The 26,148-nt window shown below is 55.7% G+C and overlaps 2 protein-coding genes across 2 annotated transcripts in view; one reads left to right on the forward strand and one right to left on the reverse strand.

Moving 5' to 3' along the window:
- The first annotated feature begins 4,974 nt into the window (after window positions 1–4,974).
- HSD11B2 (hydroxysteroid 11-beta dehydrogenase 2) lies at window positions 4,975–22,808 on the forward strand. The gene is made up of 5 exons (XM_064723531.1): window positions 4,975–5,545; window positions 19,522–19,734; window positions 19,995–20,180; window positions 20,780–20,917; window positions 21,393–22,808. The coding sequence occupies exons 1-5, from the start codon at window positions 4,975–4,977 to the stop codon at window positions 21,752–21,754; spliced, it is 1,470 nt and encodes a 489-aa protein (XP_064579601.1). The 3' UTR covers window positions 21,755–22,808.
- A 53-nt stretch (window positions 22,809–22,861) lies between these two features.
- ATP6V0D1 (ATPase H+ transporting V0 subunit d1) overlaps window positions 22,862–26,148 on the reverse strand; it is a 33,774-nt gene continuing 30,487 nt past the window's right edge. The window contains exons 6-8 of the mRNA XM_064722928.1: window positions 25,553–25,729; window positions 24,729–24,806; window positions 22,862–24,203 (exon numbers count right to left, since the gene is read on the reverse strand). Coding sequence (XP_064578998.1) covers window positions 24,042–24,203; window positions 24,729–24,806; window positions 25,553–25,729 — 417 coding nt within the window. The 3' untranslated portion in view covers window positions 22,862–24,041. The remainder of the gene's footprint in view (window positions 24,204–24,728; window positions 24,807–25,552; window positions 25,730–26,148) is intronic.

Genomic DNA, 26,148 nt, shown 5'->3' on the forward strand with positions numbered 1-26,148 from the left:
CAGACTCTATGATGGGCAGGGATGGGAGATGGGAGGCAAAGGAAGTGATGGCATGGCAAAGGAAGCCTGGCATGGTATCACACATGACCCAGGAGAACACTAAGTATTAGTGGAGATGGAATCACTGTTTCACAGCCACACTGAAGGAGTGAGGTCCCTGCAGCCCAAAATCAGCTCTGGTTTGGGGAACTGTGGTGCAGAAAGCCTGGCTGCCAAAGGCTGTGCAGGCACAGTGACACAAGGTCCTCACCAGGGCAGAAGGTGAAACCACCCAAAGCCATGAATGTGTCTGGAAACAGGGCTGTGTTTTGTAAATACCTGGGGATCATGTACAACCTGAAAAAACAAGTCAGAGGCAGGAATGTTCCAAAGACAAGGGGGTCTGGAAAGAGCCAGACCCAGGGGCAGTGCTTGGCTGGATGCTCCATGCTGCCAGCAAGGTTCTCCTGGGGAGCAGCCCTGGTACTCTGCAAAGCAGCTGCTCCAGCCACAGCACCCCAGGAGCAAGGAGGTCCTGCCCAGCTGCTGGGGAAAGCTTTGAGCTGTGCCCACCATCCAGCTCAGGTGTGTGGAAACCCCCTAGAGATGGAGGATCAAAGCCTGGCTCTCAGGCTGATTCCATCAACATGGCACCAAATGCAGCAGACAATGAGCACCAGTGGTCACCTGTGATTTACAGCTTCAAAATATAAGGAAAGATGAAAAAAAGTCCTTTGTCAATTAAGCTGGAAACAAGGAATGGAAAATGCTGGGGAAGAAGAGGAAAAAGATGCCAGAACAAAGAGCTAAGGTGGCTCCATGGAGGCTGTGGCTGAGATTGGCTGTGCCATGAGAAGTGCCTCCAGGCTGGGATTTTTTTAGACTCAGTTTCCCCTGCCTTAGGTTTGGGAAAGGATCACAGGGATGTTGGGTGCAGGAAAGGCTTCCTGGAGGTGAACCTGGCTTAGCTGAATCACAGCCACCCGTGGTTCTGTGCTCCCCGGAGAAGAATGCCACAATAACAGAGTTCCCACTACAGTAGCAAAGTTCAACCAGAACCAAGACAACTGCACAAAGTTCAGTAGTAGGACACAAATATTTGGTGCCAGGAGTAATTAATCACTGTCCTTTGCAAGATGCTTTGGGGCAAAATGAGAGTTAAATTCCAGGTGGTGCAGCAGCCTTTGTCACCCCTGAATTGTCCCCAGCCCCAGATGCCAATGGGCTCCAGTGTCTCACATCCTCACCGTGAAGGATGAACCCCCGTCCATTCAAGGGCACTTTGAGGACATTGTGTGGGAAACAAGGAGCCCCCTGTGCTTTAGTGCAGCGTCCACTTTCCTGTGGGTTTGACAGTCCATGGTGGGTACCCAGCCCTCAAGTGACATTGAAGGAGGCTTCAGCCCCATGGTCCCCTCTCCTGAGACAGCTGCTCCCAGGGAAGGACTGTACCTCATGGCATTTGTGAGGAAGCAAGAGCTGGCACAAATATCCATCAGTACTGAACAGGCAAAAGTGGCCTGTTAGACGCTTGCCTGGGTGGCGTTTCCTGAGGAGATAATAGCCCTGGAAGAAGGACTTGCTGTTTTGGAGAAGATTAAGTACCTGTGGCAGCAGCATGCGGATGAATCACAACCCTCATGGGCTTAGAGACCCTGGAAATGGCTTATGGCACTTTGAAAACAATGTCATGAATCTTCTGCAGATCAGATTAGGGAGTGGAACAATTATCTCAAAACCTGTTAGTCATGGGAGGCTCCAGGAGCTGGAGGAACAGCCTAGGGCAAGGGGAGCACTAGGAAGATGTGGTTTGTGTGTCCTCCCTCCCAGGGACCTGCTTGAGCAGCCCCAGGAAAGGTGTGGGAGGTGGCTGTGGTTGAACCAGCCCTGCTTCCCCTGTGAAAGGTGAGCTGTAATTAGCAGAACGGGTACGGAAGAGCTCAAGTAGGTCAAAAGGTAATGGGGCTATCACAGCGTTTCCCAACAGCACTGCGCGGCTGGGAGGCACCCTCGGGGTTGGGCAATGGGCAGATGAACAAGGCCAGGCACTGTCTTCAAGGGAAGAGACACCAGTCCCCCTGACTGCACACCAGCCTTCTGGGGGAAAGCTGGGGAGCAGTCAGAGACAGCAAATGGTGCTGCTGGTTCAGCCCCACCACATGGGGCCTGAGGTGAGAAAATCCACAGAAAGGCCTGAGTGGTGTGACAAAGAGCAGCACAGTTATCTACAAACCCATCTGAGGTGTCCCACAGGAAGGGCATCCTGAGACCATGTGTGAGGAGATCTGGAATGGATGGATGGATGGATGGATGGATGGATGGATGGATGGATGGATGGATGGATGGATGGACATCCAACCCAGCTCTCAAGGGGTTGTGGAAATTCATGTTGCAATTTGGGAATGGCCACATCTACCCTCTGTGAAATACAGACATGATTACAAACTCTACATTCTGTCTGTCCCTGCAAAGCACCATATCCCTGATTTCACTCCTTTGCATGCTCCAGCACTTCCAGCTTGGCCAGCACAGTGAGGGATGGCCTCTCATAGAAAACAACCTTTCTCCAACAGCATTTTTCAAGCCCTGGTGAAGTGATGTGTGGTGAGGTTTAACCAGGTCCTCTTCAGAGCCTAAGTTCCCTGAGGCTCTGCTTTGTGGTCACCTCTATTGTTTTCACCAGGTTCAGTAGCCCAGGGCTGCAAGCAAGCAGATTCCTGTGGGAGAGCCCGCGGCCATGCTGTTGGGAGCATCCCTCCTCCTCCTCTACCTTGCCGGCTTCCCAACATTCCCTTGAGCACTTCAAACTCAGCTGGGTGACACCACCACACTCCAGCCAAACCACCCCAGCCTGTTCCACGCTGTACTTCTGCAGCTGTTGCCATCCCCGCTGATGAAATGTGGTTTTCTGCCAGTACCAGGAAGGTTGTTTCCAATAAGGATGGCACAGGCATCCCTGGCACGTGCTGCCACCACCACAGGGCTCGGGGGTCTGGTGGGGCAGCTGGTGCTGATGGCAGCACAGCTGGCAGGGCCTGGCTCCACCAGGGAGGGAGAGGTGTTGGTGATGGCACGTGAGAGCCCAGAGAGTGCCGAGAGTCAGGCCCACGGCAGGGACGCACGAAGGATCACCGCGTACGGAGACTTGGTGAAATATTAAAGCAGGTGCTTAATAAAGCGAGCCCAGCGGCAGCAATTACCCTGTGTAATTAACCTGGGAAGGAGAGGACTTTGTCCCCCAGCCAGGTGGTGCAGGGAGCTCCTGCCAGTAGCTGCTAGAGGTGGCACGGACCTGGCACCCAGCACTGCATGGCAGGGCTTCCCCAGGCTTCGCTGGGGCAAGCCAGGACCTGAGCTCCCAGCATGGCTCACCCTGCTGCAGCCCCAGAATCACACCAGGTATGTGAGTGGCAGAGCAGTGCCTGCTTTGGGTGTGAGAAATGGTTTGGGATCCCCCTGGAGTCACTGTCCCCAAGTTACAGGGAGCAGCTGGGAGAGATTCACACCTCACCTGCCTGCTCTGGGCACTGAGGAACTGAGCATGGCTGGCCAAGGCAAGCAGGAGCTGGGCAGCCACTGCTCCTCTGGTGCTCCCCAGCAGGGCCTGAGGGCGCTGCCCTGTGCAGGGGGACCCGATTGAGGGCTGGCCCTGATGGTGGCCATGCCCTGTGCTCCCCTGTCCCACGGGGCGTGGGTGCTGGTGGCACTGCTTCTGGCTCGGGCAGCCTCCCTCCTGCCAAGCCTCCCTGGATGCCATGGCACTTCCTGCCAGGAAGCTCTGCCTGAGCCAAACTGTGCCAGGCCAAACCAAGCCAAGCTGAGCTAAGTTGAACCAAGCTGAGCTGAACTGTGCTTACCTAGGTGGCATGACGTGCTGAGCTGTGCCAAACCAAGCTGAGCTGAGCTGTGCTGTCGGTGCTGTATAACCAAGCCATACTGAACCGAGTTGAACCATGCTGGGCTGAGATGAATTGAGCTGAGCCGCGTTGAGCAGATCTGAGCCACATCAAGCTGAACTGTGCCTGCCTAGGTACCATGATGTCCTAAGCCGTGCTGAGCTGAGTCATGCTGAGCCATGTCAAGCTCTGCTGAGTTAAGCTGTGCCTATTTAGGCAGCATGATGTCTCAAGACGTGCTGAGCCAAGCCAAGCTAAGCTGTGTCAAGCTAAGCTGTGCCTGCCTAGGTGGTGCCTTGTCCTGAGTTGTGCCAAGATGAGCTCAGCTGTCCTGTACGTGGTATGACATCCCAAGCTGTGCTAAGCCAGGCCAAACTGAGCTGAGTCTACCTGAGTGTCCTGACTGTCCTGAGCTGTGCTGAACCAAGCTGAGCTGAGATGAATTGCACCTATCTAGGTGGCAGAATGTTCTGAGCTGAGTCGAACCGAGCTGTGCCAAGCTGAACCATGCCTGCTGAGGTACCACAATGTACAGGGCAGGGCAGGGCTCAGCTGAGCTGAGCTGGGCCAAGCCAAACTCAGCTCAAATGAGTGGTATCGTGTCCCAAGCAAGACTGAGCTATGCCAAGCTGAGGTGAATTGTGCCTACTGAGGTGGCACAATGTCTTGTGCTCAGCTGGGCCAAGCCAAGCCAAGTCAAGCCAAACTGTGACTATCTGGCACATCATCATCTCCTGGTCTGTGCTGAGCTGAGCTGTGCAAATTGAGGTGGCACGGTGTCCTGCGCTGTTCTGAGCTGAGCTGTGCCAAGCTGGACCAAGCTGAGTTGTGCCTACTTAGGTGGCAAAATGTCCTGAGCAGGGCTGAGCTGAGCTGAGCTGCGCTGACCGAGATGAGCCATGTCTACTGAGCTGGCAAAATGCCCCAAGCTGTGCTGAACTGAATCTATTTGGGTGCCATCATGACCCTAGCTGAGCTGAGCTGAGCCATGCCAGACTAAGCAACACTGAACGCACCTACCTAGGCAGCAGAACATCCTGAGCAGCACTGAGCCAAGCCAAACCGTGCCGAGCCGAGCCGCGCCTACCCAGGCAGCACGATGTCCCAAGCCGTGCCTCGCAGTACCGCGCCGCGCCGCGCCGAGCCGAGCCGAGCCGTGGCTACCAAGGTGCTCCGCCTTCCCCCCTCCTCGGCCGCCGCTGCCGGTGCCGGTGCCCGGCGCTCCCGGTGCCCGGCGCTCCCGTCCCGCCCGTCTCCCATTGGCGGCGGCCGGTCCCGCCCCGCCCCGCTCCCCCGCCGGGCGGCTATAAACGGGCGCGGCGGGGCGGGCGAGCGGCAGCGGCGGGGCCGTGCCGGGCCCGGGATCGGGACCGGGATGGAGCCGGGGCTGGAGCGCTGGGCGCACGGCGCGCTGTGGGCGGCTCTGGCCGGCAGCCTGGCGCTGCGGGCGGCGCGGCGGGCGCCGGGGCCGGGCCGGGGGCTGGGGCCGCCGCTGGGCCGGGGGCTGGTGCTGCCGCTGGCGCTGCTGGCCGCGCTGCAGAGCCTGTGCCGCGCCTGGCTGCCGCTGCCCCTGGGGCTGGCCCTGGCCGCCGCCGCCGCCGGGCTGCTGCTGTGGCGGGCGGCGCCCCGCGGGCTGCTGCCGGTGGCGGGCAGAGCCGTCCTTGTCACAGGTGAGTGCGGGGACACGGCCTCGACGCCCCGACGGCACCGCCTGGGCTCGGCGGGGAGCGGAGTGGGGTGTCCCGCAGGCAGCAGGACGCTGCTGTCTGTGGGGTCCCGCTGGGGACCAGCCACCGCTGCCAGCGCATCCCTCATCCTCTTCCACGTCCAAGCAGAACCGGCCAGGCTGTATCTGCCCCGCGAAGCAGGGAGTTGCAATGGCCCCTCGAGTGTTGACCACTAGTTGCAGCATGATGCTGAGAGCTGCTTCCTCTGGAAGCCCTGAGATTAGATGGGACAGAGCTGGCTTTGGACCCCGTCGGCTGGTCCAAGGGCTTCCCTCTCCTCTTCTCCCCCTCCCTTCCTCCCCTCTGGAGTTGTACTTGTTCTTGGAAACGTTCTCATAGTATCTCTAGAGGCTTCAACAGGGCTGGCTACCTAGTGCTGAGCATCACTGCTTCATCCAGAGCTCCATCCAGGGAGCTGCTGGTGACAAGGTCCTCCACTGTGTGGGTATCCTTGGGAAATGCTGTCCAGTTGCTGCCTGCCTCCTCTTTGGGCTGCCTGGTCCAAAGCTTCTCTGTGGTCCTGAGCTCCTTAGAGAATATGCTACGCTCCCAAGTTTTGCATAGCTCTGTCTTGCTGGCTAAAGCTCTTTAGGATATCTCGGTATATACATGGTTTCTCACTCCTTCCTCCTGGCAGTGGAACTGCAGGATGAGAGCCAGGGTCAGCAGTGCACTGCTGTGAGGCAATGGCAGTGGAGAGAAGAGGAGGAAGTGCTGGAGCTGGGGTGGTTTTTGCTCCAGGTGTGCCTGGAAGGTGCTGCTGGCTCCTCGTGGATGCAGAGGGGAGGGAAACTTCTGGGCATGACCTTGGCAGTGCTCCCAAGGACAGGAGCCTGCATCCTGGTGGGGATGTCTGTGCTGGGCTTGGAGGTGCTGAAGCGGGAGAAGGGAGTTTGTTTGTTTCCTAGAAAATTAAAGCAAGACCTGGGTTCCCCTTCCAGCTTGAAGGGTCCTGTAGCAGCAGTAGGAAGTGCAGGGAATTCCCTCTGGAGAAGGAAGATCAGAAGAGCAAGGCAGTGGATGAATGAATGATTCAACTGAGTGAAGGTCAAAGCTGCAGCAGGGTAGGGCTGCCTGGGGAGGATGTCTGACAGCCATGCGCTCACAGGTGCCCTGTGGCACACCAGCTCTGGCAGCCCTGGCTCCCTGGCATTGCCTATATAATTAGTGAGTCAGTGACTGGAACAAGGTGTTCTTGCCCCAGTGCATTGAGGTGGCACCTCTGCAGCTCTGATGTGTTTGCTCTTGGCTGTAAATACTTTGTGGTTTTACAGGTTCGAGGCGCAGCCCGTGGTGCGGGACTGGCGTTTCCGTGCTGCTGCTCTGGCAAGTGCCTGCCAAGGGGCAGATGTGAGGGCTGTTTTGCTGGGGATGTCATCCCTCACTTGAGCATTTGCATAGTAATTAGCCTGATTCTTTTATGGATTAATTCCAGCCAACTAGGTATTGAGTAGCTGCTCCTGTCTCCTGTGGGAGCAGCCTGGAAGGATCAGCTCGGGGAGAAAGGCAGCCTGACCTTCCTCCTCTTGCCAATGGGAAGCAAAGCCTGGCAGAGAGAGCAGCATAAGCATGATGCTGGCAATGCTGGGCCTCATTGAAGGTGTGTGAGGTCAGGGACAGAACTTCTGCCATGCTGTGTGTTGTGCTGGACTTTGCAGATCAACTGAGAAATGGCTCAAAGTCCCCTTCTGATGGAGCAGTGCAGGTTTCAGCCTGAAAATCTTTGGGCATCATTTCCTTGTATACGCATCTTGGCCGCTGTCTTAATCCTGCAGCAGGTTCAGTGATGCTTATCTGGGGCACGTTAAGGTGGCTGCAGTGCTGCTCTATCTCCCAGGTGATGAGTTTCAGCTCTTCCAGCTGCCCACTCTCTCCAGGAACAACCCTAAGTTGAGCTCCGCATGTGATGCTCCAGCCCCATGTGCTGTTCGGACATCACTGGCTAAATAAAACTTAATTGTGGCAGGGATTGAAGGAAAACTAACTGTGCAGCTCAGTGGGAAAATAGCAGAGCAGCTGTAGAGCTGCTGCAGAGCAAAGCTGCTGACCCTGTGGTAGCAGCAGGGGCTGGAAAGTTGTGGCGTTTCCCATCTGCTGCAGGTCTGCATTTTGACTGTTGCACATGGGACTGGGGTTTGGCTGGAGCAGGGATGGGCAGCCACCTGCTGCTAGAGGGGAGCAAGGAATGCTGTGCTTTCCCATGAGGCATCCCCTGGGCTAGCAAAGTGAGTGGTCACTAGTCCCTGCAGTGCTGTGGGCTGGGGTTGTGACCTTGGGGCTTTTGTTCTGCATCCCAATGGTCCAGCTGCTCCAGGAGCATGGCTCTGGTGGATGCAGCCTGGCTGGGGGTAGAGGGTGAGGAAAGTGTTAATCCTGTATTCCTAGGAGATGTAACAGATGTTTTCAGGGAGGAGGAGAATGCCCTCCTGTGCAGCCAGGGGCTGGGAGAGGTCAGTCCCAGGAGGATGGTGGGGATGAGGAGGGGAGAGATCAGCTGCTTGGCCTGGGCTGGGAGGGAGGCAGCAGCTACCTCCATGCTTCCCTTGGTTTGCTGTCCTGAGCCTGCCCTTGCCTTAAAGATGAGCCCACACCTGGCACAGGCTTTAGCCAAACTCAGAAAACCACAAGGTACAAACATACCTGCAGTGTGGGCAGGGTTGGCATGGGCAGCTGCCTGACCAGAGCCTGATCCAGCACGGGGAAGCTGCAAGGCAGCCAATACCTGGCATCCCTCACCAAGGGTGTGACAGGGCACTCCAGGGTGCTGGTGCTGCTGGCTGGCACCTCTGGGCCAGTGGGAGCAGTGGCTCACTGAGAGCTGCTGGCTCCAAACACCAAACAGCTGGTTTGTGTGTGCATCCCCCTTCCCAAATGTGAAATGGCACTGCTGGGTGTTCTTAGGGCCACTGGACTCCTCAGAGCTGTGTGAACAAAGAGGAGGACTATTATATCCCATACTGCTTCCCACTGGGAATTGATACAAAAAGCAGTCCAGCCTCTGGAGCAGGACAGGGAGGTGAGGGAGGGAGATGATGAGCTGCCATTTCTTGGCCTCTCCAGATTCAGGCTGGCAGTGCTTTGTGCAAGGCTGGGCTTTGGCTGGGTCAGTTTAGACATGAACTTACAACATCCTTTGGTTCCTGTGATCTTAGCAGATGCCTGTGGAATTCAGTGAGTCTGTTGAAACCATCCAACACACCTGGGTGCCTGGAGGTGGTGGAGGGACGGCCAGGAGCATCCCAGGGCTCCACAGAGCAGCTGGAGGAGCCTCTTGCTGTTGTGTAGCTCTGCCTTGTGTGACTGTGTGGGGTGGTTCTTTGGACAGTAGCCAATTGCCCGATTTACTGCAGATCCTTGAAAAGCACCAAATGCAAATCAGCCCAGAGAGTCTGCCTGCCTGCAGGGCTTTGCCAGAGCAGAGGAGGACAGGAGTTATGATATTGGTTCATATGCTTCAGCTTGGATGGAAAGTTGAAAATAGTGAATTGTTGTTCTGTCTATAATGGTGGTACCTGAATTAGCTCTCCAATAACCCCAAACATCAGGATTGCCACCTGACAGAAGCAGTCTGGGTCTCTTGTATCCTTGCTCTTCCTTGGTGCAGCCTGTGAAGGAAGCTAGGAGCACCTGCAGATTGATCTGTCTTCCAACAAATCATCTCTGTGAGCAAAACTGGTTGTTGGTCAGGCTGCCCAGACCCAAACCTGCCCTGTCCTCCTCTCTCCTCCTTCCTGGCTGCAGGGAAAGTGTGGCTTTCCTGGTGAAGCGTTCTTGTTACAATTGCATGGCCCATTAACAATCTGAAATGGGTCAGAGCTTCAGATCGTGTTCAAGGTTAACAGAGGCTTTGCAACTTGCAGTGCTGCAGTGCTTCCCATGGACTCCACAGATGTTGAAGCATCTGCTGGCTGCAGCAGGACTGAGTGATTCAATCCAGATGTTGGGACTCTTGCTTTCTGCCATGAAGGTAAATCCCTTTCTGTGGTAAAAAAAGCAGTCTGGACTTTGATGTTGTCTTAGATCTATTTTCCAGCTAAACAAGGTGACTGAGAAATGCCGGGGTCAAGGATTCAGGGCTGGCTCTGGGATGGGCACCTCTGCACCACGGCGTGGCCAGAGCACCTGCAGAGCACACTCACAGCCTGTGCTTGGTGCTGAGCCTGCCTGCAGCCTTGCTGTGAGAAATGCTTTGTGCAAAGGTGCTGCAGCTCTCCATAGGTGACTTTCACTCTGCTTCTGGAGCCAGTGATCCAGCTCAGAGGTACCTGGGATCTTTCCCCAACCTAAGTGCAGGGGGTTGGAACCAGGTGATCTTTCATGTCCTTGCCAAACCAAACCATTCTGTGATTCTATAAGTGAAAGCTGAAAATCAGCCTATTCCCTGAAATTGCTCTAATTTTTCCAGAATCCATTAAAAATTAACAGCAGAGGCAGCTGCTGCCTCCAAGCTGAGGGGTGGGACAGGACCAAAATCAAACACCCAAACTCCAGCCCTGGTGTACAAGCAATTCCTGGTATGCTTGCAGTTAAAAAAAAAAAAAATTAAAAAAAAAAAAAAGGCAACATTTAACTCTAGTTATAGGGTTTGCTGCTGGCTTTTGGGAACAGAGCAGGAAAGCTGTTTTTTCTGCCTCTATCTGCAGGGCTGAAGCTCTCCCCCCGCTTTGTCAGCAGCCCTCCATGGATTTAGGATTCTTCTTTCCCACGTGAGGTTTCTTCAGAAATAGATACCTACCCCTGCTCACCACAGGCATGTGGATAGATATGCTTGGCTTTTTCTCACTTATCTATAAAATAAGCACTTTAGAAGCCTACTAATGACACAGACCTGTTGAGGTGGGAGTTTTTAGCACCGTTAACCAAAAATGATGAGCACAGCTAATTAGGAGGAAAAACGCACTGAGGTTTCATACTGTGGGAGACTGGAGTTGGTAGAGAAACCCAAGCTGGCTTGATTAACCTCAGGGTTATGTGGGGACATGAGAGCAACAAAGCAAAGACTTCCCTGCTGAAATGAGATTGTCAGATGGGAACGGATGCTTTCGGGAGGAGAGAAGTGTAGGCAGTTGCTGCCCTCTAGTCCAATGAGCAGCACATTTTTAATGAGGTCTGGGATTGGGTTACCCACTGTTGAGTCTAGCTCCCCTCAAGCCAGGATCTGGTTACAGAAGAGCCAGTTGCTGCTTTTACTGCTGGGAGCACAGCACAGGGTTGGTGGACTTGCCCAGCCAGGGTTTTGTTTGAGGGGGCACTTCAAGGTGTTTCCACCAAATCCTTGCCTTCTCCCCATAGTCTTCTTTCAGTGCTGGTCTAAAACTCCAGCTGGAGAGGCTTATTTTATTTCCTGAGGAGGAAAGGCTGTGGGGCTTTTGTACCTCTTCACCTCCTCATGTCCCTCCTGTCATGTCAGATCTGAGGTACTGCTGTGGAGCCTCCAAGGCCAGGATGGATGGGGCTTGGAGCAATCTGGGCTAGTGGAAGGTGGCCCTGCCCATGGCAGGGGTGCTGGAATTGGATGACCCTATAAGGTCCTTTCCAACCTAACTGTTCTATACTAAGGTGGAAAATGCTCAAATTTTCTATGATAAGGTGGAAAAACTGCCCTCATGCTGTCAGTATGTTGCTACAGGTATAGTTTAGGAGCTTCTCTTCTTAACAGCATGTGCCTGTTACCTCCTTTCCTGCTCCCCTCAGTGGCTGTGGTATATCCACCATCTCCCATTCTTCTGTCTCAGCTTGTATGTGCAACGTATCACTTCTGCTTCCTTCTCCCCTGGAGAGCTGCCAGCCCCTGAGCTTTATCAGCTTTCCCCTCGGGAGCTGGCTTCCCTGTCACACATGGCGCTGTCCTGGGATTTGCTGGCTCTGAGGCTGTAATCTTGAAAAGCAGTTTTTGGCTTTACAGGCTTTGCGGCAGCACTTCCTCTTGTTGGGTGGCTGACCCTGTGGAGCCAGATGGCGAGTGACTCCCAGGCAGGCTGGGAACAGAGAGAAGGGATGGGCTGGAAAGCTCAGGTACCTGCCCTGATGTCTTCTGTGGCAGCTCTGAAAGTCTGGCCTCTCAGATTCATAGAAGCTCTGAATGGTTTGGATTGAAATAAACTTTAAAGACGATCTTGTTCCAACCCCCCTGCCATGGGCAGGGACACCTTCTACTAGACCAGGTTGCTCCAAGCCACATCCCACCTTGCCTTGAACATTTTCAGGGATGGGGCAGCTGCAGCTTCTCTGGGTTACAAGGGCCTCATCCTGTCATGAGTAACCCACTGAGACCAATGTTTGTTCCTCTCTAGGGTCCAGGTGGGGATAAGCTCCAACCTGGGGTGTGCAGCCATCCCAGGATGAATTCTGTCCCACTCTTTCAGCTGTTGTGCTGGGCTCTGCCTAAGCTGAAGGGCATGTGTGGGTGCTGCCCTGGCATTGCCTGGATCAGCACAGCTATGTCCAAGCACATCAGCCTGGAGGGCCACCTTGATGTATTTTGGGGAAAATGCACCAAAGTAGCCTTATGATACTCAAACTCTTATTCTGAAGAGCTGGTTAGAGCTGCAGATGAAGAGTAAGGAGGGGACACCTGCCCTTTCCATACACTTGAGCTGTGTATGGAAAGGGCAGGTGGGTTGAGGATGTCATGAGGCACAGCTCTGAGCCTGGGGGCTTGAACAGCTCAGTGTATTTCAAAAGCTGTTTGGCAGAAGCTCAGTTGGTGTTTGCTCAAGTGTTTTGCTCTGTTTCTAAAAAAAAAAAAAAAAAGTCCCCCGCTTCACATGGATCTGGAAGCTGCAAAAGAAAATAGTTGGTGCAGCTGTAGAGACCATCATGATGTGGGAATGGGCAGGGCTTGCACCACTTCTGCTTGCTTGGGATTGTGGCATGAGGTGGGAGTTTACTCTTGTGACAAGGAGAGTGATGAGCTGGCACCCTACAAGCAAAGAAATATCTCATCACCAAAATACCCCTAAATATCACCCCTAGTGCTCCATTAAAACTGCTGTAGCCTTATTGGGGTGCTGCAAACTCTGAGATGCTTAACAGGGTGATCCCCTGGGCTTGCTCTGACAGTGCTTTGGTCAGCACTGTCCCAGCATGGCTTTGTCCCTGCTGGCATCACTTGTGACTTGCCCACAGTGCTGTGTGGGTGGCACTTCAAGGCTCTCCCACAGCTGATTTGTCCCACCACGTGGTTAGAGGTTCTCCTGGTCATGCCATGACTGTGGTGCTTTGCTGTCCTGGCTAAAAACACCTACCCTGAGATGTCCCTGGGTGGTGATGGCTCATGGTGGTCCATGTAGAAGAGCTGTTCTTCCCTTCAGCTGCCTGTGGATGGATTAGCCCTGCCTGTAGCAGACCTTAGGCATGACCTAATGCCTCTCTTTGCTTGTTAGCACATAAGAGGGATGGATATGGGGCTTGGCTGCTGGTTCTCTGGCCTGCTGGGAGTCCCTGGAGAGCCCTTTTGCAGACTAGAGGTGCCCTCCAGCAGGTGCCCCAGCCATGGCTTTATTGCCACCACCTTATTCCCCAGGAGCATCTCCAGATATTACAGAGAGCCAGTGGAGCTTTCTGGCTTCCCAGCCTGTTTCCTACCCAGTCTCTCTCTCCAAGAGCCCAGGTGGATGTGTCACCAGTGCCAGCTTGCCATTGGCACTGATCTTGAGTGGCACTTGATCCTGAGTGATCTGGTCGAGTTGTCTCTGGGCCATGGGTGTCCTTCCCAGCGACAGCTCTTCCTGATGGATGGCTTTCGAGGCTTTGTCAGCTCCATGTTCCAGTTCACCATGTTCCCTTTGAGGGTGATTATTAACCCAGCTATCACCATAGCTCTTCACAACTTCCCCTTGGAGGGCCATCCATCCATCCCAGATTAGCTCTCACGTACAGCCTGTGCCAGGTGAAGTCTGTGCTTATGACTTCTCTTGTGTATCCCTGCCTGCTGCAAGATGAAATTCTTGGCTGTGAGAGTCTCACTGCTCCCTTTGGGGAGAGGATCTCCCCTTGCTGGAGACAGCAGCTGCCGGAAGATGCCATCCAGCCCCGGTGTGCGGTGAGCGGCTGCTTCTAGGAAATTCCTGTGCTCTCTTTCTGCGAAGTGTCACAGCAAGGCTGGGGGTGGCACTTCCTCCCCCCACCCCCGCCAGCCTGTGAGCCCAGGGTCACTGCTCACCGCAGCAGCGCCACTGCCACGCCAGGGCTGGGTTCATTCCTGGGTCCCAGCCTCTCTGAGCATCCCCCCCGGCACGGGCCTTGCATTGCAGGGGGTGGCCGGGCTCGTTCCTGTCCTGCTGTCCCAGGGCACTAACAAGCTCCTGTGTTCATGAGCCCCACTGGTGGCAAGCAGCATCTGCTGCTCACAGCTTTGGTGGGGGAGAAGGCGTCTGGGTGGCTTTTAGTGACAGCGATGAGGAGGGCTGTGGCCCCTGACACTTTTCTTATTGCCCAGCTGCTTTTGTGCAATCAGTCCCCAGCATGGATGCACCAGTAAAGCTCCTGAGAAATGGCCTTTAATCCAGAAGCTATGGGTGCATTCACACTGGCCTGGGGGCTCCACGTCATCCCTGTCTGGTTGTGTTGGTTGTCTAGGCAGAAAATCACATTTCCCCCCTTCTCTTTGTTAAGTGGGAGATAACTTCCCGGGTGGAGGTGATGACTGTGAGGCCCCAGGAACACTTGGCTAATCCATTGTAATTCACACCATCTGGCTCTGTCCCCGCACACGGAGGGGTGGGTCACCCATGTACCCCCTGCCATGGGCATTCTGAGCTCTGCCTTCTGTCATGAGTCTCCCTGTGGGGCTGAGGGTTTGTCTGACCCCTGGTCTGACCCACAGGACCTGTTGGAGGGATGTGTCTATCCTGCCATCAGCAATGCCTGTGCCGACTGTGTCGCACAGGGGGGTGGTCCTAGGGGAGCAGGGGCAGTGTGAGCCCCCCTTGGCTCAGGTCCTGCTCAGGAAGGAGGCTGAGGCTTTGCAGGGATGCACAGCCAGGCTGCTTGGGTGGGGGGCTCCTGCATTATCCACTCACTAGGGATTTGGGGATGGGATTTGGGTCATCCCTAAAGGTATCTTCTGGCTTTAACTTAATTTAATTAGGCTTGTGGCTTCCTGAACCCCAGTGCTGAGGACCAGCAGTAACATCACCAGGCCTGCTGCCACCCCAGCCCTGTCTGTCTGTGCTTGGGCACGAGGGCTGCTCCCAGGGAATGGGGACATGGCATGCCATGCAAGCCAGTGGCTGGGGTGGTGTTTCCTGTGAACAGTGATGACACTGCATGGGTTGGGGGCTGTGGGTGCCCCTTTCCAGGCCCACTCCCACAGAATTACCTTGGGTGTGGGCAGATGGTGGCTAATGCCTGGCTGGGGAGCCAGGGCTAGTGCATGGCTGTGGTGGCCCAGCTGCTGTGGGGACAGGTGCCCCTGCCTTCCCCTCCCTCTCCTGTGCCCTGCCAAGAATTTGCTCCCTCTTGCCCAGGGCTGACATCACCCCTTTATCACTCCTTGCTCCAAATGTGTGAGCATCCAGAAGGTGTTGGCCACTGGGCCTTGTCCTGCCCACACAAGATTTTGCTGGGCATTTTATCATGCCTGGACCTGCACTGTGCAAAGATCTCCTCCTTGGGTTCCTCTGGGGGACTGCCATCCCCTCTGATGGCACCATCCCCAGCTGGTGCCACCTTGTCCTGTGCTTCTGCACCCATGAGGTGGTCACACTCCCAGGATGGACCTGAGACAAACAGCTGAGTTGGGATCAGTGCCTGCTCAGGCACCCAGCTGAGCCTCCCTCAGTGCTGCTAAATCCCATACTGTGCCCAGAGAATCCATGGATCCATGATGGCAGTGAATCCTGTCAGAGCCAGAAGGCCACATTTAGCTTGGCATCCCAGGCAGGGTCTGAGCTTGAGCCCATGGAAACAAGTGGCTAATCATTCGGCCTTGGAGCCCGGTTGATGGTGTCCTTGAGCCTGGTGACAGCTCCACCTTGGCCTCTTGGACAGGGTGGTGGGACACACAGCCCTAAAGCTCTTTGGGGAGGGGGGATTGATGTCCTGGGATTTGAGGAGCAGCAGGGGGCACCCAGGCAAGGGCCTGCAGAGCTGATGGGGGTGGAGGGGATGATGTCCTTCTGAATGCCCAACTCAGCTGGTAAGCTCCCAGTTGGTAGAAGATGAAGTATCCTCAAGGGATGCCTCCAGCTGTCCTGCTGCCAGGTGCCTGGGGCACAGCCCCTAGGGCTGCTGACTGACCACACTGCTAGGGTGACTATGGGGGAGCTGGTCCATCACAAGGGTGCTCAGCCCTGGGGCAACCCCTCTTCAGCATCCACACCAGGGTCCTCAGCTGGGGTGGCTGTGGAGGGACCAGATCCAGGGAGCTGCCCACTGTACCCAACGGGCTCTGGGCAGTTTTGCAGGCACATGGGAATTCTTTAGCCAAGCTGTGATTCTCACTGCTTAAGTTTTTGTTGGTCCTCACAGGTTGTGCATGGTTCAGGATACAGAAGTCATAAGGATGCACAACTTCTGGTTCAGAGATGAGGGTGCTCAGTTTATGGCTCAGGGATGAGGCTGAGGATGTACACAGTTCATGGCTTGGGGATGAAGAAGCTTGGCTTGTAACTCGGCTTAAGGTGCCCAGCTTGCAATTCCAAAGCTCCAGAATGAGCCTGCACAGCTCATGGCTCATGGATGGGGACTCTCAGCTCACAGTTTGGGAAGGAAAGTCACTCCTAGGTTGTGCTGGGGTGAGCACTGCAGACCTGTGCTGCCAGCCCTCCATCACGTACCGTGCCAGCAGTGGGGGCAGGGGCAGGCAGGTGGTTGTGGTTCAGCAGCTCCCGGGTCACAGCTGTGTTACTGACCCTCTCTGCTCCAATCAGAAAACTGTAGCACTAATTTTGAGCATGTCTGTGTATGGTGGCCTTGGTGCTGGTGCAGGAGAGCAGGGTGAATACCTGAGACAGCAGAATGTCAGAGCGTGCCATGCCTGACTCACCTGAAAGAAATGTGTCCGCACCAAACCGGGACTGCAGCTCCGGCCGGCTCCTGGAGTGAGGAAGGCGAGCGCTGCGGGCTGGCTGGGAGCTGCCCAGCTGGCACAGCTCAGCCCCGGCGGTGGCTCTGCTGTCACCGTGAGGAGCAGCTCTGGACAATGATGCAAGATGCTGTGGTGTCAGTCCTCTTTCCCTCCCCGAGTGGGTAGGAGGGCACCCCTTATGATGATGCCGGAGGCCAAACCTTTTTGCTTGCTCAAGATAAGTAAAATTGGGGCTTGTCATGCCAAAATTCTAGTGGAGGCTTGCATCTCTCACTCTTTGGGGAGCCGCTGAAGTGGCTGCAGCTTTTGTAAAGTTCTCAGGAATTGCTGTTGACCCGCTGCTCTGGAAAATGTCCGGCCAGCCCCTGGTGCAGGAGTTTGTCCCGGCTTGCTGAGCCTGTGCAGGGCTGCTGGATTTTGCAACCTGGACTCAGGTTTTGCTCTGCTCCTGCTGCAGCAAAAGCCTCTGTCTGCTGGCCCAGGGTCCGTGGGGATGCGATGCAGGGGGCTTCAAGGTACCTGCTCTCCTCTGCTGCGCTCCCAGTGCTGGGCTCCTGTGCTTGATCTGACCACGTCCCTCCCTCCAGCAGGACTGTGAAACCAGCTGGCAAGCTGGGAGCTGGGGCGGGGGGAACTGGCGCCGGCATCTCCTCGTGATGCAGCATCCTGGGAGGGCAGCGAGCCCAGCGCCAGCCTTGCTGGGGCTGCACAGACTGCACGGCTCCAGCGCTCCCGGCGGGGCCGGGCCAGCGGCAATGGCTCCTGTGCCAGCTCCGGCGTGGCCAGCAGCTCATGTGCTGGTGGCCATGGGGAGTGAACATGGCCCTGGGAAAGCTGCCATGCTTTGGGGCCACGTGTTATGGGCCCAGGGGGTTCATTGTCCCTCCCTGCACTCTTGGCCATGCCTGAGCACAGCGGATGGGAAGCTGAGCAGCAGCGAAGACCTTAAATAACACCAGAGCATCCTCACCCTCCTGGCCTTGGGCCTCCGGCCAGCCTCCCAGGAGTTTTTTTATTTGGTATGTGTGTGAATAAATTAGAACTTCCGAAACAAACCCTCTGACTGCCCTGCTCCTCTAAGGCAAAACAAACCCTGCCTGACTTGGACAGCATGTGGCTGTGTTTGCTACCTCCTTGCCAGACTTGCCCATAAGAAGCCAGCAAACCTGGCTCAGTTTTTTGGGCTGTTTCCCGGGGTTTTGAGAGTTACGTGGTGATAGAAAGCTTCATGTTTGGACTGGAAGCTTTTCTTGCCAGCTGCATGGGAGCAATGCAGGTAACCCTCCTGTCAGCTGCGTCATGGTGAGGCTGCGGCCACGAGAACTTTTATTTTTAAACCTTATCTTTATTGCAGTTTTCTCCTGCACTGCTTGGAAAGGTGAAATGCACCTTATCTGTGTCTGCTGGCAGTATGCACTGCTCCTAGGGAGGGGAGAGGTGGATGTGCTGTACCTTCAGCATGCCCTGCGGACCAGGGTTCTGGGGGTGATGCTGGGGCAATGCCTGGGACAATGCTGGGGTGATGCTGAGCCAACCTGGCACATATCCATGATGAGTGTGGGGTGTTGTGTGGGAAAGGGAGGCCCCTGCAGCCCCTTCCTGCCAACTGAGCACCTCTGGGCTGTGTTATCACTCTGGCCTCTGGCCAGAGGTTTAATTACAGGTTTCTGACGCAGCAACGGAGTAAAACTGAGCTGGGAACTGGGACAGAGACACTGAACTGATGCTTAGCTGGCACCCCAAGAGCTGTGCCTGATCCCACTTGGGGGTGTGGAAGAGTGAGGCAGCCAGTCCCTGTGCCCACCTCTCACCCCCAAAGGCTGGCGGAGGGTTGCTGAATCTCATGAGGTAACAGTCCCCAGGGCCACTGTTGTGTCCACCCGGGGTGGCTCCAGGTGCCACACAGGGTCGGTTTTCAGGATGTCCCCACAAGCACCCAAAGGTGCAGGGCAGGAGGGTACAGGGCCATGGGGCTGCCCCTGCAGCGCTCTCCTGTTAATGGTTAATGTGACTGGGCAGCGGTTGTGGCACAGACTCCCCGAGCTATCAGTGCTGCCATCGGCCCCGGGAACAGCCTGTACCTTGCTGCTGCTGTTTGTTTGCATCCTGGCCGCTCCACCCTGGCCACTGGCCTTGTCACCGCTCTGCAACAGCCAGCTCCCGCCCGGGCTGTCTCCCAGCCACCCCGATGGTGGCTTTGCAGGTGCCAGTGTCACCTGTGGTGCCTCTGTTTGAGCAGGGATGGAGGAAATGAGGCTGGGACCGGGCATGGAGCGCCAGTACTCTTCCGAGGGGTCCATCCCGTTTGGATGCTCCCTTGAAGGATGAAGGGTAGCAGGAGCAGACCACAATCCTTTTTTTTTTCCCTCACCCTTTTTTAATTCCCTCATGCCTCAGCCAGGCAAAGAGGTCCTCTGCCTGTTGATCACTTGCTGGGAGGCGAAAGGCATTCGGCAAAAGTCTCCCACGGAGCCTTATGGCAGCTATGAATGGTGCTTGATGGAGCTTTTAGAGGCTATTTTGAGGGCTGATGGCCCCGCATCGCTGCAGGGCTCTGCGCTGTTCCGTGCGTTGCTGGTGCCTGTGGGTTTGCCTGCAGCTCTGGGGACGATGGGGCTGCAGATAAAGAGAGTGTTTTTTCCTCCTGCAAGGGAGAGAAAACAGAGCAGCTCCATGACCTCCAAATGCCCCAGGGCAAGGTCACATCCTAGTGAGTCAGGAGCTACAGCAGGGTGTGGAGCCGAGGTGGTGCTCAGGCAAGGAAAACTGATGCTGGGGTGGATGCTTGGTTCCTGGGGTTGGAGAGGCAGAGCTAGGGCATCTTTGGAGGCTGGAGACAGACAGTGGGTGTCACTGGCCACTGCAAGGCTCTTCCCATCTCTTTCAGGATGTGACTCGGGCTTTGGGCAGGCAACAGCCAGGCACTTGGACATCATGGGCTTTCGGGTGTTTGCCAGCGTGCTGGACCTGCAGAGTCCTGGTGCCCAGGAGCTGCGCCAAAGCTGCTCGTCGAGGCTGACGCTGCTGCAGATGGACCTGACCAAGACAGAGGACATCCAGCGTGTCCTACAGCATATCCAGGCCCACACCAACAGCACAGGTAGGAGCTGCCTTTGGCAACCTCACAGAACCCCACAGAACTCCCTGGGACCTCAGCCTGCAGCCAGCATGGCAGTGGCAAACCTCCATGTGTCTCCACGGGGGGCTGCGTCCCTGTGCCAACAGCCGTTGCCAAGCTCTCTTGTCCTGGGGCACCCTACAATTCCCCTGCAGGACCCCCATCAGCCTGGGGAGCAGCTGGAAATCCCAGGGTGGGGCTTTCCCATTCAGGTCACCTCTTCAAGCATCCCATTCCCACAGGACTCTGGGGCCTGGTGAACAACGCTGGGTTCAATGACACCATCGCCGACGCTGAGCTCTCGCCACTGGGCAAGTTCCGCACCTGCATGGAGGTGAACTTCTTTGGCTCCCTGGAGCTCACCAAGGGGCTGCTGCCCCTGCTCCGCTCTGCTGGTGGCCGCATTGTCACCGTGAGCAGCCCTGCAGGTGAGCAGCCTCCCTCCAGTGTAGCACCCCCAGCACCCTCAGCCCAGGCACGGCTTGAGCATCCCCATGGTGTGGTGCAATTCCCACCCCCAGGCACTCCAACCTTCTCAGCCAGCTGGCTCCAGGAATATCTAGGATGAGCTGGCAGCACTGCTGAACCCCACAGCAGCCACCAACACAAGGAGACATGGGGGCTGGGGACAGTCAGCCTGGTCACAGGCAGCATGGGCAACCCAAGCCCAGCTGTCATGTGCCTCCATTGGGGATACAGCCCCAGCCAGGGTGGGAAAATCAACTTCCTTTCCCCTGCCCTTTTTTTTGCCCATTAAAACACTCTAATCCTCCATTGGGGATGACATTCCCAAGCTTTAGCTGGACAGGGAGCAAAATCAATTTCCTCTTCCCTCACCACTTTCTTTCCCCCCCCATTAAAACATTAATTTGAAGCTATTTTCAGTTGTTTTGTCAGCAAAACAAACCCTAAGCCATTTCCTTAAGCAGGGGCCAGGAACACAGCCCTACACAAGCCCTGCCCTTTCCCCCCACTCCCCTCTGTCCCTGCTGGAGCACTGGCTCACTCATTCTTTCACTCCTGCCAGGTGACATGCCCTTCCCCTGCCTGGCAGCCTACGGGGCCTCGAAGGCAGCCCTCAGCCTGGTCATGGACACCTTCCGCAGCGAGCTCCAGCCCTGGGGCATCAAAGTCAGCCTCATCCTGCCTGGATACTACAAAACAGGTAAGAGGGTCAGTGCCTGCTCCTGTCTGTGCCTGTGAGCAAAGGACAAGTAGCCCAGGGAGGCAGAAAATGGAGCAATGGGATGAGCAGTTGGTAGTGCAAGCATGCAGCTTCTGAGCATCTCCAGCCATACAGGGACAGTGGCTATCCTGTGGCCGTTGGGCTCTTGATGGATTGAAACAGCATCAGGATCAAGTCCTTGACCAGTCCATACCACTAGGACTGGTCAAAGCAGCTCAGTCATGTTTATGACAGCAGCATCCCCACTGCAGGCAGGGTCCAAGACCCCTGGTCCAGTCTCAGGCTAGCAAGAGCCACTATGGTGCTACTACTGTACTTCCCTCATGGCAGTCCTTGCCAGGGTCTCAGCTGGACCTTCCTGTGAGGCTGGAAGGTGACTGGGGCTGCTGGCACCCATGGCAAGGGGGCTGGAGTGGGGGAACCCACACAGCTCATAGGGACTGTTTCCTTGCAGGGACAACGTGTGACCCTGCCTTCTGGAACCTGCACAAGCAGCAGCTGTTGGCCAGCCTGCCCCAGGAGCTGCTGCAGGCCTATGGTGAGGACTATGTGGAGGAGATCAACCAGCAGTTCATCCAGTTCATGAAGGTGGCGGTGGAGGACCTCAGTGCGGTGGTGAACAGCATCACAGAGGGGCTTCTGGCTGCCAACCCAGCCGTGCGCTACTACCCAGGGCAGGGCCTTGGGATCATGTATTTCATACACCGCTACCTGCCCTACTTTGTCCGAGACTTGTTCTTGAAAGGATTCTTCATCAACCCCAAGCTGCCCCGAGCCCTGCGGCGAGAGCACCACAAGGATGTGAAGAAGGCCTGACCTGGGCCTGCCCAGGGCCTTCTCCAGGGCTCTCCAGGCCCCTGAGCGCGTGCAGAGCCAAAGGCACCACCCTCCTGCACCCTGGGGGGAACAATCAGCACTAGACGTTTAAAACCAAATTTCTTTCCAAAATCAGGTAGATCTATTTTCTATTGTGCAAGAATCAACATTTTCTAGAGACCTTGGTTTTGTATTTTTTCTAACCATGTACCGTCCAAGAGGCCCATCCCTGCCTGACTCAGCAGCTCTGCACCACAGGCTGGGATGTACCTCCTCAGCTACCCACCACCTTCCTTACTGCTCTCCGAGCTGTTTGTCTCCAACCCCTCTTGGCTGGGTCAGGGCTGGGACCCTGTGGCCGCTGCCTCCCTGCCACTCATTACACACTCCACACGCTCCTGACGAGTGCAGGGGCCAAGACCAGGCTGCCAGTGCTGCAGAGCTCTTCATGAGATGAACTATGTGATTGTCACTTTTTAAATAAATCCATTCTTGATATTCCAGCAGGCTCTGGCTGTCTCCTTCCACAGTGCAGTGCTGCAGTGCTGCTCAGGGATGCCCAGCCTGTGGGCAGAGCTAAGCTGGGTCATGGCTGGCACCGCACTGAGCACTGTGGCAGGAGCCTCACATGCAGCAGCAGGTGCCACAGGTACTCCCAGAAAAGGGCTGAGCCTGCCAGGAGGGATTTGTGCCTGTTTCCTGCTCCTCCCCAGCCCTATGCCAAAAGCTTTCTTTTGCTTTGCTCCGACTCTGTGGCCCTGCTGGGGCAAGGATGGCAGCGGTGACAGTGGCCCATGTGGACAGCCCCAGGCACCAGGGACAAACCATGCAGCTCCCTCACCTTATGGACCATTCCCATAAGGCTGCACCCCTTAGCTCAGCAGCCAGCTGCACCCACAGACCACGCACTGTCCTGGCTTGGGCTGGAGGGAGTACTCTGGGCCTCATGAGGTGGTACCACAACGATGCCTGTGGTACAAACAAGTGTCCCAACTCACACAGGAACCACACCAGGCTCCACCACCACAACTACCAGATTCCCTGTGACTGATGGAGGCTCCACCTGGGGCTATGGGAGCAGGTGCCCAAGTAAGCAGGAGAGCACAGTGCAGTAGGCAGATATTTATTGGTGTAGAGAGGAGGGGATCACAGGAAAACAAGCTGCAGAGGTGACCACAGCACAAGCTGGGACAGAGCCACTCTCCATTGATCCTTCCTCCCAGCAGCATCCAGCGTGTTTCCCTCCAGCAAGGTTTGTCTGCTGCCATTGCACATTTCCCAGAACTCAAGTGCAAGTAGGAGCTAGCCAGAACACAGCAGCAAAGAGCAGGACTGCCACACCATGCTCAGGGCTTGGCTCCCACCCTAGACCACAGACAGGCAGGGCCTGGGACATCCCTGCCCCCACCAGGGTGACTAAGGCTGCTCTGTCCCCTGGCCAGCTCCATGGTAGTGCCAATCCACCCTCTGCAGGGGAGAAGCCTGGATGTCTACCCTAGAGGGGTGCAGGGGTCCCCCACCATCTGCAGAGCCCAGAAGTGCCCCAGCTCTTGCATTGTTGTGTCAGTAAACTGCAAGCTGTGGGTCTGCACAGCTCTGAGGAAGGAGCTCAGCCAGCTTATGGAGCCCTGTCCAGGGCAGGGAGACTGATGAGAGCTGAATGTGCAGACACAGTGAGGCTGCATGAGTGCAAACACTGCCAGAGTGGGAGGACTGTGCTCCACAAGCACTCTGGCTCTGCCCTCACATTCCCACAGGCTCCATTCCAGTCCTGGCCAGGGCTGCTTGTCTCTCCCAGGTCAGGGTTCACTACAAGGGGATGCAGGGATTGCACAGCAGCATGGGGTACGCTACAAACCACAGTCTAACTACATCTCACAGGAACAACACTGAGTAGGAGACGTGCAGAGCACTGACAGAGGGCCCCCCAGCCATGGCAGACCTGACCCATTCCTCTGCAGCAGTGGAACTCTCTCAGAGGCAGCCCCCGCAGCTCTATGAGCATAAGCACACACAGCAATTAGTACAGGAACACTGTGACTACTGCATACACAACAGGAGACCCTCCTGCTGCACAGGGCTAAGCCTGGACCACTGGTCCCTCTGGACATCTCACAGCACACACAACTCCAGCTTTTGAATAATTTAACTAGCAACTGTACAGTTTCCTCATTTGATCCAGTTCCACAGATTGGACATCCCTGGAGTCTGGGCATGGGACAATTCAGGGAGTTAGGGATCTGTCCAGACTCCAGGGGTGGGAGGGTTGGACAGGAGCAGAGCAGAGTTAGAAGATGGGAATGTAGTTGTCGATCTTGGTCCTGTGCCGCTGGGCGATGCACTCTGCGATCCACACGATGTTGCGGCACTCCTGCTCCTTCAGCTTCACGAAGGCGTAGAAGACTCCAAAGTGGAATTGGTTGAGGAAGGCCAGCTTGTTCAGCTTTACCTGGGGAAAGCCCAGAGGAGGACAAGTCATTTGTTCACCTCAGATAGGAGGAGTTGGTCAAGGCAAGCATGGAGCTGCTTGGAAGGACCCACGACTTCCCAGCAGGCTGGAAGGCCCTGCACAGGTATCCTGCTCTGCATCTCTCTAGGTCCCTGGGACAGCTCTAACCTATAGCACATGGCTCAGGACAGACTGACATTTGAAGGGGGAAATATTTATAACTCAGGTACCATAAAAAGTCCTTATTTTCCACGTAATTACACTCTGGTTTTGCTATTGACGGACCAAATATCCATTAGCAGCCCCAAACATGCCTCCTCACACTGCTGGAATCTGTCTGGGTTAGACAACAGGCCAAGCACTATGCCAGCCCCCATTCTCATGCAGGAGCAGAGGGCAAGCATGCTTCTCCTTCCCCCAAATCCTGTTCATCCACAGCGCTGCTGACAGTGCAGTAGACCAGCTTCCTGGCACCTGGAGCTTTGCAAATGGCACACGTCAAGAAGCATCTCAGGGCTCACTCACCTCATGCTCAAAGAACCTGTCTTCAAGGGTTTTGTCTCCAGGGTTGCTGCCAGCCCCTTCAAATAGCAGCTTGTACTCCTGCAGGAAAGCATTACATGAGGATATACCCTGTACCCAAGTCCAGCAGCACTTGAGGGCCTCCTGTGTCACAGATACTCCAGCCACCCTGTCAAGTCAGAGGACAGAGAAACCAAGAGTCCTGCCCCTTCTCCAAAATGTGCAGTTCTCATCGCTTCAAGCCACAGGAAAAGGGGCTTCAGGTATAGACCCCCTCCACATACAGACTGGAGTGCTTGGGCCAGATCCCTGCACCCACAGATAGGCTGCTCAGTAAAGGGATACTGAGCTCTCTGACTCCAAACAGGTCCACAGCCATGCACAAAGTGGCTGGAACACAGACAAATCCAAATGTGTCCTCCCAGGTCAGCAGCTCACCTTCAACTGAGCCAGAGCTCAGGGCTGGAAGTGGGGCAACACCACTTCTCACTGAAGATACATTTCCATTCCAAATCAGGCAAGGAGAGCCTGTCACTGCTGCCACATCAGCACTTCAAGGGTTTGGTGGTAAAGACAGTCCCCACACCCTTGGACAGGGAACATTGTCTCCCAGTCACCCCTAAAATGACAGCCATGACTAAGAAGCCAACGACATCTCAGGCAAGCCAAGTCCTGCCCAAGCAGAGCACAGGACCAACAGCATCAGAGAAGACTGGCATCTCTCTCCCCAGGCTGTCAAGTCACAGGTTTCCCCAGATCCCCAAGAAGCTCTGATGCAGAGCAGGTTCTTGTACCAATCCCCATGGCCCTCACCCCGGAGCACTCACAGGGTAGTAGTCAGCAACGTTTTTGACTTGCTCGTAGTCATCTGCCCTGGCCAGCTGAGCCAGGCCCTCAGGGTAGAGCTTGCCACAGTGTGGGAACAGCTTGGCTCGGTCCTCCTTGGACAGCTCAGTACCAAATGAGTTGATGGTGATAATGAAGGCCCTCCGGTCAGCTTCAAACTGCGGGAAGAGAGTGGCTCATGCTGGGATGCAGTATCTTTAGCAGAGGCTGGCAGCTATCAGTGCTGCTCTGCACACAGCCACATCAGGAGGGCAGCAGGAGGAGGCTCCTGGGATGTGTACAGCTCTCCAGTGCTCAGCTAGGGCAGGCTACAAGTGCAGGGTTCCAGTAAGCTCTATACCTGGGGCGCATTCAGGTGAGGAAATCCCCATCCCAGGAACAAGCCAAATCCTGTCCAAGTCAAGGGGTGACTCTCCCCTACTGCTCCTAAGTCCTGCACATCTCACAGTAAGCTTTGGCATGGACACAGGCTGTGATCCCAATGGCTCTGGTAGCTCTCCTACACATCACCCACATGAGAGGATGAAGATGATGCCACAGAGGCAACTAATGCATCAGTACTTGGGGAACCAAAGTC

This window comes from Zonotrichia leucophrys, chromosome 11 (genome assembly GCF_028769735.1).
Source record: "Zonotrichia leucophrys gambelii isolate GWCS_2022_RI chromosome 11, RI_Zleu_2.0, whole genome shotgun sequence".
Classification (NCBI taxonomy): domain Eukaryota; kingdom Metazoa; phylum Chordata; class Aves; order Passeriformes; family Passerellidae; genus Zonotrichia; species Zonotrichia leucophrys.